Source organism: Mytilus trossulus, chromosome 8 (genome assembly GCF_036588685.1).
Source record: "Mytilus trossulus isolate FHL-02 chromosome 8, PNRI_Mtr1.1.1.hap1, whole genome shotgun sequence".
Taxonomy (NCBI): Eukaryota; Metazoa; Mollusca; class Bivalvia; order Mytilida; family Mytilidae; genus Mytilus; species Mytilus trossulus.
This window is the reverse complement of record NC_086380.1, coordinates 60,132,578-60,154,807: the sequence shown is the minus strand read 5'-3', so window position 1 is coordinate 60,154,807 and position 22,230 is coordinate 60,132,578. Positions and strand designations below refer to the sequence as shown.

Below are 22,230 nucleotides of genomic sequence, written 5' to 3'. Positions count from 1 at the left end.
ATTTTAAAAAAACAAAACTCTTTAAAGATAAAAAAAAAAAAAAGTTCTTGTAATGTCAACTATTCAATATTTTATATGACGCTGCATTTTAGTATAATAGAATTATTAGTATTATAAGAAAATTTAAATGTTCAGCTGAAAATGCATTTCCAAGGTTTCCGAACATTTGTTGCTTGACAATCACCTTTTTCTGACGAATTTCAAATGGCCTTTGTGAGTCTTGTGCGATGTTGAGTTTTAGTTAATTCATATGATGATGAGTTAAGTATCATATCCATGTTAACTTAAATAGTACACATTTTTATATACATGTAGATGCCAGCTGAAGTTCTCCTCCGGGTGTGGGATTCTTTGCCATGTTGAAAACCCAATATAGCCTTTGGCTGCTTTCTGCTCTTTGGTCGGATTGTTGTGTCTTTGACCCATTCCCCATATCCAATCTCAATTTTATACATAGCCAACAATCCTAACAAAATGTGCGGTTTTTTTTATTTCAATTTCTTTAAAAAGAGACTTCTAATATTTTAGTTTCTTTAATCTGTTTTGATTAATAATTAATAAAGTTTCCGAGAACTGCTCTTACATTCGGGGAATACGGAGTTGTCATAAAATGAGAAATCGTAGGAGCGTTTCATTGAATATTCATCTTCGGGTTAATATTACAGGTGTCCAAATCTGTTTCGTCTTCATCTCAATATATATAGTACTTTTTATTATCTTAAAAGACATTTGAGGATCTGGCTACTCAATAGCCTTCCTTATCAAAATCTATCCAATTAGTGCAACTGTCACAAAAGAGGGGCAAAAGATACCAGAGGGACATTCAAACTCATAAATAAAAAATAAACTGACGACGCCATGGCTAAAAATGAAAAATACGCACAGACTAAAAATCGTACATAAGACACAACATATAAAACTAAAGGCTAAGCTACACGAACCCCACCATAACTTGGGGTGATCTAAAAGGCTCAGGAAGGGTAAGCAGATCCTGCTCGACATGTTGCACCCGTCGTGTTGCTCATGCTATTACAAACCTGGTATATAGTCTAAATCGGTAGGTCACATTAGTGAAAAGGGAAGTGGATTGTAGTTATGAAATAAGGAATAGATGGGATAGATACGTTCAACATAGTCATCAACTTTTCTACGCGTCTGGCGTAAATATAAAATTTTGATTCTGTTATATATGATGAGTTTATTCGTCTAAATAAGACTCATCAGGTACACTCAGATAAAAAAAATAGAAATCCAAACAAGTATAAGATTGAAAAGCATTGACGACACATAATTCCCAAAAAAATGTGCTAAATGCGGCTAATGTAATCTATGCATGGAATAAGAAAATCCTTAGTATTTCGAATATTTTACACTCTTTTAGAGAATAAAAGATCGTAAATTAAAAGTTATAAGTTATAATGAATTAACACAGTGGTCAGTTGATTCGTGATATTTTACAGTTAGGACAACAAACTGACGCTAGAGAAATTGGTTAAAATAGTGAGAATTTTTGAAATATTCTTATAACTTAAATATATATATATATATATATATAGCAATAATGATATTCATAAGAAGAAAACAGATATGCAAGTATATTGTGCTGTTTTCATTTGCCCTTGAAATATTCTATATTCTTGTATAAACCTTTTACGATTCCATTTTCCTATGAAATTATGTAATTTCAAGATAAAAGTATGTCAAAATACCTCATAATGAAAAATATTTTTTTAAATACCATTTTTGTAGATTGCCCATTCACCAGTTTCTGTGTTGATTTTGCATCGGCGAACAACAATATCAATACCATCTGTGCTCTCTACATTCTCGGTATCTTCTTTTAACAATCTTCTTAATAAGCTTGACTTCCCGGCGCCATCCTTTCCAACAATCATTAGTTTTACAAAATACCTCTTTTCATTCACTGAATTATGCATAAATCTTTTAGCAAGTGTAACGTCCGCCTGCTTAGCTTCTGAAACAAAAGTATGTGTAAATCACGAGTGATTCAAGTAAAGATTTTGGATAATCTATAAAAATCGAACTTTTCTTTTTGTGTGAAAGTCTTGAACTCTTGACTTGAAAAAGTAAATAAGACTTAATTCTTATTATTCTAATTTCGTACTATTGCACCACTGACCAAGGTTAAGGAAACGTTGATGCGTTTTCAAACTAGTTTAACCCCGCCACATTCTGTTATAATAAAACACCCATGCAACCACGCATCCAATATTGCTGATAGGACCCGACACAAATAATTTCGTGTTTCGGTAGTTAAGCTTGGGATGGTCATTTTACGATGCATTATTTGAATATAATCAAATATGAAAATTATTCATGTTTATATTGATATATTTATATTTTAGTTCTTCTTCAATATATCTAGTTATTATGACAGATCTACCATCATCAGGGGTCCAACTGTCAATTTAATGTTAAAATGTTTAAATAAAAACGAGTCCTTAACCAATCCAAATATCTCAATACAACTCCTAAGACACAATTCTTCTTTTCTTGTAACAACATAAATTAATCTTCAGAGATGTTGAAATAAGAACGAGTCCTTAAGCAATCCAAACATCTCAATATTATCTCTAGGACACGCTCTTCTATTTTTGTAACAGTATATATCTTCAGAGAATCAGTGACCTATCGTATCCTTAAATACATATATAGTTTATTCCATGTATTTAAATATTTATAATAGTCGGTCAATATAACTATTAGTTTCGTTTTGAACCAAACTAGGTAGGCAAGTATCTATTTATTATTACTTCAATAGTAAAATCATACAAGCATATATACGCATAGATATTGGTAAGAAATAATTGATTTGATGATGTAATTTCACCTGGTGTTTCGGTTTCGGTTTTATTTTACCTAGGCATTGTCCTCATCAGGTACCCTAGCCTTACAGCAACATGATAAAAATAAACGAACATTCTGGGGCACTGTTTAAATAAAAACGAGTCCTTAACCAATCCAAATATCTCAATACAACTCCTAAGACACAATTCTCCTTTTCTTGTATCAACATAAATTAATCTTCAGAGACGTTGAAATAAGAAAGAGTCCTTAAGCAATCCAAACATCTCAATATTATCTCTAGGACACGCTCTTCTATTTTTGTAACAGTATATATCTTCAGAGAATCAGTGACCTATCGTATCATTAAATACATATATAGTTTATTTTCATGTATTTAAATATTTGAAATAGTCGGTCAATATTACTATTAGTTTCGTTTTGAACCAAACTATGTAGGCAAGTATCTATTTATTATTATTTCAATAGTAAAATCATACACGCATATATACGCATAGATATTGGTAAGAAATAATTGCTTTGATGATGTAATTTCACCTGGTGTTTCGGTTTAGGTTTTATTTTACCTAGGCATTATCCTCATCAGGTACCCTAGCCTTACAGCAACATGATAAAAATAAACGAAAATTCTGGGGCACGACACTCAGTGAATCATCTTTCTGTTTTCTTTATATTAAATTGCAAATATTGTGATATAGCTTAATCTACTACATTCTTTTTAAGTTTAGAAGATGTTAAATATTCTTTCAAGTTCTTGTGTTTCTGGTATGCAATAATGGGTGATTTCATCACGAGACTTGATGTGTCTGTTTTTCATAGACATTATCTTAAGGTTCTCACGTTAATCTGTTTACGTTTAGTAATAAATCAAATTGACCTGCAGTTAGCAGGCAATATAATGAATAAGTGGATTCTGTATTAATGATCACTGTCTCTGTTGGAGAGATAAGTGTTGCAGTATTTGTTACAATAATTAAACTCTATTGGAGAGATTAATATGTAATTAAGTTGACTGGATAATTAATCCCTATTGGAGAGATTAATGTATAATATGCGAAATATTAAATATCTATTGGAGAGATTAATGTATGCATATATGTTGCAGTTAACAGTTCCGGCTTTAAAAGTATACTGAATGAAATAATTATTAAGAAACGGAATGACATTGAAACCGTCATGCGCAAACACTCTGCATTCGTATTGGTTTTTAATGTTCGGCGACACATTGAACTCCTAAATATATATGTTAGAACCGCCCTGTAGTTGTAAGATTATATGATTGATACATACATATTATTTGTGTAAAAATGTATGAATCGATTTGAGAAAAATATCAATAAATCAAAGCCATTATCAACTCTATATTAATTGCGATAGATATTTTACTCGCAATACAGTTCACAACAAAAATTGTCCCTTTGTTTGTTAGCAAAACGGCATATTCATGGTTAGACTTTATAAACAGGAAGCTAGATTGTCGTGCATTCTTATTTTTACTGAACTCTATCTTGGAAACATTTTATTGTTTCAGACAGTTTTTTTACAAACTGTTATCTAAACAGCTATAAATTTGTCGTTTTTGTTATGCAAGGTGGTCATTTGTACTTATATATTATCTAAGTGAATAACACACTAAAACAGAAAGCTGATTCACCAAATTTTGGGAACCCCAGTATATTTCTCGTTTAATTACAAAGGCCGATTAGGTGCTTCAAGTGCAATTCAACCCAGTCACTTAGTGAACTGATGCATTTAAATAGCATATTTGATAGATATGAATTTTAATCTGAGGGGTTAAACTAAGATAATTCGGAGATAACCAAGCTCAAAGCAAGGCAATACGAAGGTAGGAGCTACGTGGGTGAAGCGGAGGCTTCGTGAATACAATGTTTAAATAAAAACGAGTCCTTAACCAATCCAAATATCTCAATACAACTCCTAAGACACAATTCTCCTTTTCTTGTATCAACATAAATTAATCTTCAGAGATGTTGAAATAAGAACGAGTCCTTAAGCAATCCAAACATCTCAATATTATCTTTAGGACACACTCTTCTTTTTTTGTAAAAGTATATATCTTCAGAGAATCGGTGACGAAAATTCTGGGGCACGACACTCAGTGAATCATCTTTCTGTTTTCTTTATATTAAATTGCAAATATTGTGATATAGTTTAATCTACTACATTCTTTTTAAGTTTAGAAGATGTTAAATATTCGGCGACACATTGAACTCCTAAATATATATGTTAGAACCGCCCTGTAGTTGTAAGATTATATGATTGATACATACATATTATTTGTGTAAAAATGTATGAATCGATTTGAGAAAAATATCAATAAATCAAAGCCATTATCAACTCTACATTAATTGCGATAGATATTTCACTCGCAATACAGTTCACAACAAAAATTGTCCCTTTGTTTGTTAGCAAAACGGCATATTCATGGTTAGACTTTATAAACAGGAAGCTAGATTGTCGTGCATTCTTATTTTTACTGAACTCTCTCTTGGAAACATTTCATTGTTTCAGACAGTTTTTTTACAAACTGTTATCTAAACAGCTATAAATTTGTCGTTTTTGTTATGCAAGGTGGTCATTTGTACTTATATATTATCTAAGTGAATGACACACTAAAACAGAAAGCTGATTCACCAAATTTTGGGAACCCCAGTATATTTCTCGTTTAATTACAAAGGCCGATTAGGTGCTTCAAGTGCAATTCAACCCAGTCACTTAGTGAACTGATGCATTTAAATAGCATATTTGATAGATATGAATTTTAATCTCAGGGGTTAAACTAAGATAATTCGGAGATCACCAAGCTCAAAGCAAGGCAATACGAAGGTAGGAGCTACGTGGGTGAAGCGGAGGCTTCTTGAATACAATGTTTAAATAAAAACGAGTCCTTAACCAATCCAAATATCTCAATACAACTCCTAAGACACAATTCTCCTTTTCTTGTAACAACATAAATTAATCTTCAGAGATGTTGAAATAAGAACGAGTCCTTAAGCAATCCAAACATCTCAATATTATATCAAGGACGCCCTCTTCTATTTTTGTAACAGTATATATCTTCAGAGAATCAGTGACCTATCGTATCATTAAATACATAATATATATATTTTCATGTATTTTAATATTTGAAATAGTCGGTCAATATTACTATTAGTTTCGTTTTGAACCAAACTATGTAGGCAAGTATCTATTTATTATTACTTCAATAGTAAAATCATACACGCATATATACGCATAGATATTGGTAAGAAATGATTGCTTTGATGATGTAATTTCACCTGGTGTTTCGGTTTAGGTTGTATATTACCTAGGCATTATCCTCATCAGGTACCCTAGCCTTACAGCAACATGATAAAAATAAACGAAAATTCTGGGGCACGACACTCAGTGAATCATCTTTCTGTTTTCTTTGTTTAAATAAAAACGAGTCCTTAACCAATCCAAATATCTCAATGCAACTCCTAAGACACAATTCTCCTTTTCTTGTAACAGCATAAATCTTCAGAGATGTTGAAATAAGAACGAGTCCTTAAGCAATCCAAACATCTCAATATTATCTTTAGGACACACTCTTCTATTTTTGTAAAAGTATATATCTTCAGAGAATCGGTGACCTATCGTATCATTAAATACATATATAGTTTATTTTCATGTATTTAAATATTTATAATAGTCGGTCAATATTACTATTAGTTTCGTTTTGAACCAAACTTTGTAGGCAAGTATCTATTTATTATTACTTCAATAGTAAAATCATACACGCATATATACGCATAGATATTGGTAAGAAATAATTGCTTTGATGATGTAATTTCACCTGGTGTTTCGGTTTAGGTTTTATATTACCTAGGCATTATCCTCATCAGGTACCCTAGCCTTACAGCAACATGATAAAAATAAAAGAAAATTCTCAAACTAGTTAAACCCCGCCACATTCTCTATGTGTCTGTCCCAAGTCGGGAAGCTATAATTCAGTGGTTGTTGTTTGTTATTGAATATCATGTTTGCTTTCCGTTCATTACTGTCTACATAAAGCAGGCCATTTGCTTTCTAGTTTAAAATGTTTCGACAATTGGTAATGTTGATGTCTATGTGATTGTACCTCAACACCACTATTCAGTATAATATTAAAAGACCTTTTGATAAACTTGAATACGCATTTAAATAAATCTTTGGTTCATATGAGAGGTTCAGATTATCAAGTTTTAGAAACTTAAAATTCGATATATGTCACCTGCACGGAGCAATTCAAGATTGTTCGTCATAATTTGTCTTTGGTCTGTGAATAAAAATCAGTCGAAGAGGAAATAGTTAAGAGTCTAAATACTGCACCCACAAACATAGGATGGGTCAGCAATTATATTGACTACGGCGAAGTCATAATTACAAAAACATGAGTAGCCTCTTAATTTAGTTAGAACTAGGTTTTGTTTCCTCGGTTCATATAAATAGTGCTTAGGTACATCTTTATTCATATGATTTAGTCTTTTTAATTTGATTTAAAATTTTTGTCGAAGATAGAACTCGATATCATTCCATAGTCTATTAGTTGAAAGTATAAAGGATTCTTTAGAAAGGATTGATCTACATTGACATATTTCAAGGGATTTACAGTTAAGATCTTCATAAATGATAGAACAAGTTTACACAGATTTCTTCATACAGACGTTCTTTAAATTATCGGCAAACCAGTAACAATTTTAGTAGCTACAAGCTGCCCACTTTTAAGTTTGTTATCTTATCCTAATCCTCAATTATCCAAAACATTAGTTGCATATTCAAGTATTGGTCTTCTGATTACTAAATATCTTTTTTTCCAAATTTTCTTTCAAATTTAATACTTGACTTTTCTCAATGGAATTAAATGTTCCGTAACACTAATAATAAGGTTGTCTTCAGCATAAAATGTTTTCCCAAGGTGTTTGTGGCATTTTCTAACAGATATTACTTAATCTTTTAAGCAGAATTTGAGATATGACAGTCATAATATGAAAAACAATCAATATTTCTGTTTAGTCTGGATTAAAACACATAGCCACCATTCGTGCAACTCCTCGAGGGCATGATTAATAACACTTGTATACGTCCTTCGTCATGCTCTGAATGATGAAACGAACTTTCATCCATGTGGAGTATGTCAGAGATGTGATTTTGCTCTAAAATCACCTTTATTATTTCATACATAATACGGGACCAAGTACTCAAATTCGAGGTCATCAAACTGATAAACTGCCAAATGAGGAGGAGGATTTATTTTTTTGTCGTATCTCTGTCTATTTGTATTAAAATTTTAAGGACAATGACCCCTTCTCTAGCCATTTGAATTTCGAAATTTTCAAACCGCAATAGTATCAAAACAACAAACTTTAAGATACATTTTGTAATGAATGATAGCGTTAGGTCATTTTGTTCATGTACCAATGGGACTCTTCGTGCAAAGCATTATTTATTATTTATTGTTTCATTGCATGTAATAGAAAAGGGAACTTTTGTGGCAAATGAAACCAAAATATTTATAGAGATCCATACAGAGATTTTGTTATAAATTTTTAAACATAAAATACTCATTATTTTCTATGATGTTATAGCGTTTATTGTTTACAGAAATTATAAACAACCTTTATAAAAGAGGGACAAAAGATACCAGCGGGACAGTCAATTTCATAAAACGAAAAAAAACTGACAACGCCAGTGCTAAAAATGAATAAGACAAACAGACAAACAATATTACTCATGACAACATATAATAAAATAAGACTAAACAAAACAAACCCCACCAAAAACTAGGGGTGATATCAGGTGCTCCGGAAGGGTAAGCAGATCCTGCTTCACATTTCTCACCCGTCGTGTTGCTTATGTGATTACAAATCCGGTATATAGTCTGATTCGGTAGGTCACATTCATGAAAGGAAAGGGGATTGAAGTTACGACGTAAGCATATCCGATAAACATATCCGATATCATTTATGAAACGGTTATTCCATAACGGTTAACCAACTCGTGAAACCGTCCGTAAAATGTACGAAGTGATGATTTCAACTTCACCATTTGGAACTATTGGTTTACTGGCTTTAAATTTCAAACAAAACCTTTTTCATTAGTTACTAGCGCACTATAGACCGTTTACTTGATTTGGTTCATATTTATATTTGTTTTAACCAATATCTAGATTTATAAACTTGTTTTGAGGAAATAATTACTAGCCCTGAACGCAAATATCCTTTACTGTAAATGAAGAAATTATTGTCTAAAACTATTGTTACGATTTTGTCATTTTCGACTACAATACAATTGTATGATAAAATACCTGTTAAATTAATGTTGAAAAAAATTAAAATAGTTGCGATGATTACCCTGTCGCATTTTTTGTAATAGTCAAAACATCATTGATGATGAATTATGGGTATCTCAGCGATTTTCTCAAAGCGAAATTTCTGTTTCGTATACATTTCGCGGTAGCCATGTGTTATTTCCGTGTCAACCTTTTATAAATTTATATCAAACAAATGTTCTGCTTTATAAATAATATATTAAAGAAACTCTTTAAACAAACAACACATATTCTTACTTATTTTGCGTCTGCTGATGACCGTGAATCGAATACATTCATCAGCTTCCCCCCAGGGACTTTAGAAGTATATAATTCAAGACAACGGTAGAATACCGCTGTTCGAAAATCATTAACCGATTAAGAAAAAAAAATCCGGGTTACATACTAAAGCTGAGGGAAACACATCAAGTAAAAGGAAAACTACGACACAACAGAAACACAACACCTAAATGGAACACATACAGTAACGAAATATAATATAGCATGGCCATATTCCTGACTTGTTATAGGATATTTTAAGAAAAAAAATGTGGGTTGCACTTGGTTTTTCGGCTAGACAAATCTCGCGGTTTTATGGCAATGTTAGATATAACAATTAAATGGTCCGAGACCACAATTGTCGTCCCTTGATTTTCGTTGTCCACAAATATAGTCCCTAGTGTTGACAGTGGGTTACTTGCCAATATTTGTATACCCCTTCCAAATTCATTTCTTCATGTTGCATGCCTCAAATGGCAAGTAGGGGGTAAAACTACACTGTAAAAAAATTGTCTTGGATTTTTTAAGGAAAGTTGTGATTTGGTCCAGTTTAAAAGGGTTAAAGCTAGCACTTCGGAAAGATTTCAAAACGCCCTTAACATAAAATTGAACATATTTTGAGTGAGAGCCGGTGAAGTTTTCTATAATTTTGACACCTTTTCGTGAAATTTAATTGATTACTAACATTTTAAACAAGAACTTTTACCAATTTCTAACTCTACTGCGCATGCAAAGAAAATCTTTAAGAATACATTAGACCCCTACTTAAAATATGTCACAACTGTTTAATAATACAAAAATTTCTGTTGTTCAAGAAAGAATTCATGGAAGTCATTCAATTGTTGAAAATTTACACATAGCCTGGACCGTAATATTCGAATTTTATCTTGCGCGTTAGTGAATGATGAACTTAACGAATATCACGGCACAGGTCATGTGTAAATTTACCTCAAATATATGGCTATCATGAATTATATCGATTGTAATAGGATAACTACGGTCATTAAAAAAGTGAAGCGAGGGTGGGTTTGCCGTGTGTGTGGCTTCTTTTTTTAACTCCCTGTCAGATAGAGTTAAAACATTCAAAATATTGTAGATTTCGTTCATTATTTCTTAAATAACCGCTTAAAATGGGCTTAATTCGGTTCGTTCTCTAACCCAACATTTGACATATTAAGATTACATGTTTATCTCGTAGTGGGTGTCAAATCCAAAGTACATTTCATAACTAAAAAGCCGCCTTGTTGCCTTGCTTAAATCAGTAAATATTGGAATATTGCGATAGAATAGAAAATAAAATATCATCTACCTCAAAATTGAATTTTAATATAATATTATACGAATTTCTATGATTGACGTAACAGAAAACCCTTCAACTTCAGCCTTTTCATTTGGATGACGTCATGTTTTGAAATGACTTAACTGTGCCAAAACCATTAATAGACTTTTGCGGATTGTTATGTTATTTTTTTTTTGTAGTTTTCTCCGAGCTATACATTGTTTTTGTTATGAATCCAAATAAAAATAAATATTGTGTCTTCTTTTTTTATTGTAACATCCATTATATATATATTTCTGAGTCTGCGCTAAGTATAGATATATCGAGATTTTTATCACGGTGTGTTTTAACAGGTCAAATGATAACGTCATATCAGAATATAAAAATAAAAAAATACTATAATACGCATTTTCACACGTTATTGTCATTTGAATGTGTTTATGACCACAGTAAATACTTTGTAATTAATGAAAGAAAGTTAACGAAAGCACACCATTTTGCAGTCGACATTTGACTACGAAGTATAGCCAAATTTTGCGCTTAGAAGAACTGAGCAACAACGAATCGCATTTTGACAAAACAAACTATACCCAGGTGTCTTACTAATTTGTTTTTTTACATTAATGATAACATCATAAATATGCATAAACAGATGAATTACATCAGGGGAAATTCCATATTTCAGCTTATTTTTTCAATAGAATGCATAAAAAATCGTGGTTATTTGTTTTTTGTTCAGGTCTAAAAGATGAAGGCAATGCCATATGGTATTTCTAATGAATATTTGTGGTTATTGTATATGATATCTGAATTTAATTACACAAAATAAACACAATAATGATTTCCTTAATAATACAAATCAAAATTATTTTCTCAATTCAACACTAACAAATAGCAAACAGACTTCGTCCTGTTTCGCAGGTAACATCTTCATAACATTAGACCTGAACTATATGTCACAAATTGGTATAACATTAATAAAACATACTACAAGAGTTACGATTATAATATATTTCAGATTCAGTGGATGTAAAGGATCCCCCTCTTTTTAGGCTTACAAGTAGTTTCTTTTCGCGGATTGCTCTGATTGATGATCTACCACATCCTTTCTTCCAGATATTTTATGCACTTACTTTCAATTCTGATCATCCGGCTTATAGTAATTCTCTGTAGAATATATATGCCTACAGCAACCACTAAAAAGATAAATACATTGTTATGTAAAAGTTATGTTCATGATATTTCATTTTCTCTCCAATGAAATACAGAAGACCTCGGTATATGGAAATGAAACAGCAAAACAAAAATCACAAAAAAAGAAACAGAAGATATTATCAAGATCAACAATGTACAACGCTATTTACGTACAGATAAGCTCTTTCCTTTTTAAAATTAGATATTGGAGTCTATTAATGACATCACACTCCGTTTGAGTAGTCAATGCTAAAAACTATGAAAAGGACGGTATCAGACAAATTGATTATTTTCTCCCGTTAAACAAAAAACACAATTTGATTTATTGATAAATCATTTACTGATAGGAAGCAACAGTCGGAACAAAGATGGAAAATTACCTCTCATTATATTTCACCGCCCTCGTTCCCTTGCTTTCTACATTTTCTAACACATGAGGTTTAATGTTTGTGCTATTTATATGCATATGTATGAAAACCGCATTAATTTCCAATAATCAAATTGGAGAAATATAATCTCTTTTTGGTGTACCCCTGGTAACAGTCTGCACTTTTTTTATACAAAATAATGCAAAAAAGGAAGGTAGTAAAAATTTCACAAAGGTCCTACAATTTGGTCTAGCGAAAAATTTCAATCCATTTTCTGCGTTCTGCTATCTGAAAAGAAAATATTGGTCTACTAGTTTTATAATTTGTTCAGAAATAAATATTTTATGGAGGTTAGAAGTTGTTACTGAACTCCAACCAAAAAGGAATTCGAAGAAACCTGTCATGTAGCAGTGAAAAATCCCAACGTTTAAAACAAGACTTCTTATTTCTTTATTTTCATGTTTAAATAGCTTTACAGTAGACAAATTGCATAAATGAAAGCTTTTTTTATTCTCTAGTATTTCAGTTTTGTTGTGAATATCATGCCAACGCCCTGGTTAGAATTTGGATATTACTGGTCTGTTTCTAACAACGGTGACAACTTTAGAATTATTTTATATTAATTTGCAGACATACAGCTTGCTTAAAATATAAAAAAAATATTTAATGAATGGCTTTTATTTATTTTGAATTTATCAAAGCGGTTCACGTAAAATGTGAATAGTAAAAAAATTATTTTGTGGTGCCGTCCAAATTATTGCCATTTATTATAAATGAATTTCTATATAACAGGTCGAGAACTCTAGATTTTCTGACGTCAGAATATATTTGCATAGCAATTTCCAAAACACAAGGCCAATATGGCCTTGAAAAACTGACCAATCGACTCAATGAACTACAATGCATTGTGGGCTACTACGAGTAAACTACTACTTAAAACACGTGGAATTAGTGGGAAAACAGTCAACTAATATATTGTCTGGGACTCTTATTTTCAATGTTTTTATTCTGCAAATATATTTAATGTAAAATATATAATGTAATCCTCAATTTGCATGCTCAGATTAAAAAAATATTGTTTACTGGCTTCAAGATTCGACTTTCTTTTTCGCCTTGCAAAAGTAGTTGAACCGGTTTTGTGCATTGTTATTAATTGAACCTGCATTAATTTCACGACATGAAACAGTGAATAATCCAATGAAGTGACCACTGTCAAGTAAGAAAATCATTTGAGCTCTTTTAAACCGGTATAATGTCATTCCAGAAATCATTTCTGCCTAGAAAACACGAAAACTTTCATTGAAACACTTCTTTCTGTACTGAATGTGTAATTTTTTTTTATCAGGACCTGAACTAAAAGTAAGAACATCATAATATTCAGTATGCTAAAAATAAGTGTTATGAAAGCGGCAGAGGCGGATCCAGCCATTTTAAAAAGGGGAGGGGGTTCCAACTACATGTCCCCATTCAAATGCACTGATCGCTCAAAAAAAGGGGGTCCATCCCCCCGGAACCCCCACCCTCCTGGAGCGGGTACGGTATATAGCTCAATTCATTTTTTTATGTTTCATCCATTGATAATATCCGTTTGTTTCTAATTTCATCACAAAATATACCTTTTTTTTATCGTTCGGCTGCTGTCCTGTTGACATATGTAAAATATCTCCAATATCAAAAGTTTCTGGACCATAGTGGGTGCCATATTACCTATTTTTTTTTTTCTAAAACGTGCTTTGTATATAGAAATAAGAAGATAAGGTATGAGTGCCAAAATGAGACATCTTTCCAACAAAGACATAATTCAGTATATAAGCAGTCATAGGTTCAATACTGAAAAATTAAGTAAGTTATAAATGACCAAAATATAACTTGTGTAAACAATCCAAACATCAACAAACAAAAAACCGGCCCAATTAAATTTATCAAAGGAGAAGAAATCTATCCCATCAAAAAAAAAAATATTGTATAGGAGCCTGTATTTCAGTGGTTGTCGTTTGTTTAAGTGTTACATATTTGTTTTTCGTTCAATTTTTTGTTTGTTATATATACTTAAGGCCGTTAGTTTTCTCGTTTGCAATTGAATTGTTTTACATTGTCATATCGGGGCCTTTTATAGCTGACTATGCGGTATGGCATTTGCTCTTTGTTGAAGGCCGTACGGTGATCTATAAATGTTAATTTCTGTGTCATTTTGTCTTAAAAAATTGTGGACAGCTGTCTCATTGGCAATCATACCACATCTTCTTTTTTTTTTATCATAGGTCCAACGCTGCAATTTTCACAAAACATATAAAATTTTCCGTCTTGTCGCACATACATATGGATAACATTATTACAGCTTATTTCCTAATGCATGTAGAACAAAACTTTGGTTAGCTTGCTTGCTTTGTTTGTATATTGTACAAAATATAAAATCTACAAGTTAAACTATGCCTATATATATATGATATATTGTTTAAAGATGTCAATATTTATTTATTTTTAAGCTTGTATAAACAACTATACAAACAAAGCAAGCAAGCCAACCAAAGTTTTACTTTGCAGGTATAAGAAATCAGCTGTAATGATTTATTTTTTAAAGTACGAGCCTGTTAAAAAACGAACAAACTGAAACTACAGTTGCTGACTTCACTACCTTGAAAACAAAGGGAACAGCTGACAAAAATAAATACTTCTTCGCCTTTTTTAACGAACACAAAATTCAAGGATCATACATTTGCCTTTAATTATCTATACGAAAATTGCTGTACTCGTGAATATTGGCACTGGCTGTTATCGACGGCTTATTCTTACACTAGTAAGTTTTTCTCATGGGTAATTGTGTTTTTCGCTGTTGTTTCGTTGCTGTCTGGTAGACGAATACATGAAATCTCTGTGCCATCATCAGACATGTTAATGGCTATATATCGGGTATTTCAAACCCTGTTTTCTTCGCACAGAAACAACTCTTCGTTAATCTGAGCATGGAAGTAATACTTTATATCACGAACTATAAATGAGGATACACAAAATGAAAAACTGAGCGAAATTGTGAATCCCGCATTGCACGAAAAAATGTGTTGTATTTCAGTAAATAACACGTGTTCTTGGTTGAATGTAAACACGTAGTAGTCCATCATGCATTGTTACTCATTTAGTGGATTGGTCAAAAACCTAGGTAAAAATAAATTGCGTCACATGTAAATAAACAATTACATGTGCGAGAACATAAGTATGCTAATTTATGCATTTCTATATAAGGTAGTGGTCCTGACCTGTATAAGGCTCATCGAACTTTTTATATTATTTATATTACAATAACAACGTACACATATGTTGCCATATGCATACACAACGCCAGAGTTGGCGTGCCGCAATAAAAATTGACATCTTTGAAAATAAAAGTTATACTTTGAACCAATCAGAAGACAGTAAAAACAACCAATTAATTCATTAATACACATAGGAAAATATGTAGTTTTCCAAAATGGGATTGTTGCATAAAGTGCATTCTTTCTTTAACAAAGGGTAGCCAAATTAGTAAGAATTTATGACAAAATCACATTTCTATTTCAAAATGTCTATATATGTTGCCAAGGACAAAATACATTTTTTTTTTAAATAATTCTTTCATGTCATGCTCTATGCTCATTTTAACATGGACAGGCATTAGATTTTACCATTTTAACTACCCTCATTTCCTTGCTTATACATCATCCTTATCGGAGTTTTGCCCTTTACTGACAATGTTCATCATTTTTGTTATGGCGTTTTGCTTTGTATTACAATATTGAAATAGAGAAATTTAACTTTTTTTTTTATCGCTTACATGTTTTAACCATCATTTTTGTTTTGAGCAATAACTGAAGAAGATGAATAGAAACTGAACAGACTAATTGATAATTTAAAATAATACCAGATCAACAAAACAAAGATGTTTGTCATGAATTCTGATATCGTATTCAATGTCATACAACGCCAAATGTTGATTATGTACCAAGATGAGCATCTTTTAACAATAGTGTTTAGTATATTTACCTGACGATATCATGATATAGGTACTTAGTCGGATCTTATTATGTACTTGTGATTTGTTTATAATGTAAAAAAGAAGATGTGATATGATTGCCAATGAGACAACTGTCCACAAGAGACCAAAATGACACAGACATTACTAGCTATAGGTCACCGTAAACCGGTTTTGATAAATAAAAAAAAAGAAACAAACAAATGTCGAAATGTTCAGGACTTAATTAAATTTGTATTGGGGTGAGATAATGCAAGCATACGATTTTTATTTCGTCTTACACTTTGAGAAGCAAATAATATTTAACTACTTCATTGAAATATCGTGTATAAACGTTTATTATGAGCTATGAAAGTCATGTTGCTCGAGTATTATTCTGAGTAAGTTTTTAAGAAATATTTTTTACATTGGGTTAGCTTTCATTAGTCGTCACTATCCTATAGATTAACAAATTTTGGTTTTATTTATAATTTAGAATCTTCTTCTGGAGCATGAATTCACAGTTAATCAATTATATTGATGTGCCATTTGTATGCAAGAGTGGAATTTCTTCAGTCGAAAAAAGGTTAGGCGAGTATTGTCTTCCTTTGATAGGTTCATTATTAATTAATTAAGTATAGGTTTCCAATTTCATTTTATATAATTACAAAATGTATCAATTCAATATATTTCAATTTTTGTCATTGGTGTATCGGAGACATTGGTGTACGAATATAAGTTCAAATATTTGAAACGTTTAAAATGATTACATACCAATGTAAAGAATCATTCATCATTTTCGAAAAAAAAATTAAATGAAATTAAATTAAATTAATCACAGAGCAGGTCTAGCAAGCAATTTTTAATTGTAGCTTATTTAACGTTAAAACAATTTTCCACTATAAACGAATGTTTCTTCATACAAATAGTAGGGCTTTGTTAGCTAAATCTACAAATTTTATTAGATATTTTGAATTTTTATTACAATAGATCAACATGCAATATTATCAAGAAAATGTATAATGATAATTTTTTCTTATTCAATTAAATGATAAATTAACAGATAAACTTGATGCTAACATTGTTTTTTTTTTCAAGTGGATTATCCAAATGAAATTATTTGTCAATGATTTGCCGTGTATTTTTATGATTACTGTGTATCGAATGAAATACAAAGTACACAGTCGACCTAATGGTTTAATGTATGCCGAAGATGTTGTGTTCATTTCTACTAGTCAATCAGGATTGAATAGAAGTTTGATTGAATTAGAATATATTAAAAGTGTTTATCTTCAAAAAACACAAATTGTTATTGAACAAAGGTGGAAAATGAATAAATATAACTTTTATTTCGATGTTGAACCAATGGAAAATGAAAGAGATTTTGTTAGTTATTCTGCTTGTAATTTTTTTAACGGCTCGATATAATTTGTGTCAATGGACAAAAATAATGGAGGTATACAGCTTTTTTCAAGTTAAAAAGTACTTTTGATGATAACATTGCGAAAATGGATGATTGTTAATAGTTATCAAAGGTACCAGGATTATAATTATGTACGCCAAACGCGCGTTTCGTCTACATAAGACTCATCAGTGACGATCATATCAAAATATTTATAAAGCCAAACAAGTACAAAGTTGAAGAGCATTGAGGATCTAAAATTCCAAAAAGTTGTGCCAAATACGTCTAAGGTAATCTATGCCTCGGATAAGAAAATCCTTAGTTTTTCAAAAATTCAAAGTTTAGTAAACAGGAAATTTATAAAAATGACCACATTATTGATATTCATGTCAACACCGATGTGTTGACTACTGGGCTGGTGATACCCTCGGGAATGACAAGTTGTTGTCTCTTTGACTCATTCGAAGTTTTATTTTAAAATTGAGAAAAAAAGTTTGATTGCGAGAACTTACATTTAAAGTTTTTCAAGAACAATATCGGGGTAAATAAAAAATCATTTAGTTTAACTGTAATGGGAGAGGTAGGCCGTTCTTCATTGCATATTGGTGATATTTGTTAAAATAAGCACTAGTAACAAGTACGGTTTTAACGAATATAATAAATCAACTTGTTATTGTAAATATTTAAGGATGTATTGATGTAGATATGAAAGTGTTTGAAATTGGAAAGGTTAAAGACATATTGATAGTTGATAGGATTTACTCGAAATCAAAGAGAAAAAAGAAATCAATGAAATGAATAAAAGAAAGAAAAGAAAGAAAGAAAAGACAATAAAATCAAGCCATAAATAAAATAATGAATTGAGAAAATAAAATGAAGAAATACAATAAAATGAAATATAGAATGAAATTGAACTAAATAAAATAAAAGAAATAAGAACAAAGATAAACCAACTAAAATAAGAATAGAATAAGAATAAAGATAAAACAACTGAAATAAGAATAGAATAAGAATGAAAATTAAATTAAATTAAATAAACAAAAAAGTATATACTGTGAAAGCACTTTTATTCGTTGGGTACCAATTTTCGTGGTTTTCGTGAATGACTTTATCCACGAATTTAAGTGTCCAACCAAAATAAAACAACTATTGTCCAAATTAAGTCATGGAAAGATCCCCATCGGTAGGTTTGACTATTGGTATAACCTAGAGAAATATTGATTAACGCCAAGTCTAGGAATACGTTAATAGCAGTCACAGAACTACAACCGCATGCAGGATTATACCCATTTAATCTTTAATAACCTAAACTGTACAACTTTTGATTTTTTTATTCTAATAAAAAATATGTTTGATCGACGAAAGTTAGATTTCCGGTATTGTTATGCCATGCCAGTATGATAAAGTCTTCATTTTATATCCTCATAGTTCTCGTACATATGGGAAATAATAATTTCATGCTGGGCTTGATTTTGATAAGAATTATTTGACAATTCAAGATACGTTAAAAGCCTTTGTTTATGTTACTGTTCTCTTTAGGTGACATGGTTATGGGCTAATTAACACATTTGATGGTCTTTAATCTGTTGATCACTTTATAATGGGTTAATAAGTGTTATCATTACGATTTTCACGGGTCAATGTTTACTTTGCAATTTTCTTCAATCAAGACTATTTGTAACCTTCGTTTCTAAAGGCTTTAATTTTTCAATTTTCTTTTTTTATTATAAAACTAAAATCCACGAATTCAAAAACCCACGAACATGTTAATATTGATCAAACTACGAAAATTGATACCCACGAATTAAAGTAATTTCACAGTAATAAAATAAAATAAAACATAATAAGATAAAAAAAAAAGTATTAATTTAAAAATAAATAAAAGAATAAATAAATATCTATATATTAGATAAATAGATAGATTAATAAATACAATAACAGAAATAGATAAAAGTTAGTAACTCATAAACTGTTAGATAGAACTGTCTTAATATTTTTAACAGAAGAAGTGTGAGAATAAGTTTAAGGATAGAACAAAACCCCTATTGTTAATAGACCATTGATATTTGGGTTGAAACCTTGTGTATTTCACCTTTTCACAAACATAAATTAGAGAATGTCGTAATCATTTTTTAGTTAAAGTATATTATAACTTTGTAATACTTATACTCTTTCAAGAGTCGTTTGGTCGTTGGAAATTACCTGAAGCAAAACTTGTTCTCATATAAATAGACACAGTATACTAACAAAACACTATGAAATATCGTTGCATAACAGATACAGTTTCTATATTACTACTTAAATCATTCAAAAACACGTTACCTTAAAGTTACAGAAATAATCAACAAGCGATCAGTTTTAATATGTCTGCATTTTAATATACTCACATGTGTATGATAAACCAAATATTAAAACACACATCACCGCATCTGTACGATGTTCACCTGCAAATAGCACAATACATTCAAGTTTTGAGTATATTCACAAAAAAATTGAAAACGTATCCCTCTTTGATAAACCTATATTTGCTGTTTACATTTTTTTTTATTATCCAACAAAAATGCTAAGCTGTAGTCTCTTCAAATTTTGTAGACTATACAATACAGTCATTTTAAAACTTACATGTACATTTCCTTTTCGTCCATTTTTATTTTTATGACTATCGACAAACACGCCTGAATTGGTCAATAATCGTATTTTATGCGCATTATTTACCCGAAGATGTGGTTAATTCAGTTTTGTATCAAATTATTTAAGCTAGATCTTAAAATATGAAACTCCATCTTGTCGTTAGATTTTCTTGATCTTGTATGCATTGAAAGACATTTAATTTCATACATTGAAACAGTATGACATTGTATAATTATGACCATAAAAACCGGACATACTTTATAAATAACATAAAAAAATCGAAGAATCATATGGCGTTCTGATTAAGTTTGGTTCAAGATAATTTGAAGGATTTGCGAATTTGTTTTACAACAGACGCACGCAAGTTGATGACAATATCCCGCGGCTTTTAGAACCAAGGTTGTTAATATATATGTATATATATTTAAGTTTCAGAATAACTATGCTTTATCCATTTAGAGCAATACTGTTGAATTATGCATTCAGAAGCACAATCACAATCTCCGATTTAGAATTGCTAACCCTTTCAAGAAGCCCGTGGTTCACATGGAATGCTATATCATACCATTAATAACAGTTTGTTGTTCTGTCAGCAGACTGAGAGCTAAGCAATGATTGTATATACAAAAGCATTATGTGCAATGCCACATTAAAGAACAAAAAATGCAAAAATGCACAGCAACGCTTGGAATCCCAAATAAGAATGAGACTTATGAAGAATATCGATTTATATATGCCTTATATATTTGCTGAGTATTTGTAGAAACTCCTTACATAATTCCAGAAATAGGATATTTTACGAATTTACAAATTCTTCCATCTTTTCGATGTCATCAACACAACAAATAGACGATGGAAATTTACCATCTTTATACGGGAGTGATATAAAGATCTTTTTAATTTCACCGGTGTCAGTCATATAATAAAATTAACGGTACCAATTTTCTTGCACCAGATGCGCATTTTGACAATACATGTCTCTTCAGTGATGCTCGTATACATTATCAAGGGTTTATATTTTAATTTTACAGTCCAATGTGAACTGTTTAAACAAAGTTCAAACAGAACCTTTCTTAAGAGTATAAAAACGGGAGCCGTAATAAGTTTTTTTTTCATGTCACATTCAAATGCCTGGTTTTGTCAAAATACTGTAACCCTAAACTTCTGGTGGGTGTGATTACTGCTCGGTCTTCATTTTATTATTTTGTGTATCTTTGTTTGTCTTAAGAACTTTTCTTCTTCTTCTTTGTTTGACCATGGTGTTGTCAGATTATTTTTGACATATGATTTTGGATATTTGAAAATTATATATACTACTATTAAATACTGTTTCCTGTGTTATAGAAATCATATCCCATGAAAATTATACCGTGGGTATTGCTGTCAACCTTTCTGTCAATTTTGTCATCTTAAACCTTTTTATACGTGACTGTACGGTATTATTTTTGTTTATAATTAAGGACAGTACGGTCAGCCATAGTTGCTTACATCCACGTCATCAAGACTCTAATAAGAAGTTGTGTAGTTCAACATCACCTTATTTTTTTATGTTATTAAATTGATTCATACTGGTCTGGTAAATTTATTCCTATTGATGTACTTGTATTCTCAGAAGGTATCTGGAGTTGTTGGATTGACACATTTATTTCCGTTAACTACTTTATACCAGATTGGACATATTCTGTAACTGTTCCGGATTAAAAAAAATACGCAGCATCAGACATTTATTTACATAGTTCAGTTTACATGTTTACTTGTGTTATATTTCGTGTAAAACTGTACAATTGTTTGCTACAATTTAATGCGGCCTTTGAATTAAACATCTCTGGCTGAAATTATTCATCATTTGCATGATTATTTCAGATTGAATGGCCCATAATCAGGTTTATACTTACTTGTAGGACCAATTAGGTTATATTTGTAGTTGTCAAAGTC

General features: G+C 30.9%; 1 protein-coding gene across 1 annotated transcript in view; it reads right to left on the bottom strand.

Annotated features, from left to right (window-relative positions):
- Positions 1-22,230, bottom strand: part of LOC134727830 (uncharacterized) — a 102,578-nt gene that overhangs the window by 49,900 nt on the left and 30,448 nt on the right. The window contains exons 3-4 of the mRNA XM_063592221.1: positions 11,849-11,911; positions 1,739-1,975 (exon numbers count right to left, since the gene is read on the bottom strand). Of these exons, the coding sequence (XP_063448291.1) occupies positions 1,739-1,975; positions 11,849-11,911 (300 nt within the window). The remainder of the gene's footprint in view (positions 1-1,738; positions 1,976-11,848; positions 11,912-22,230) is intronic.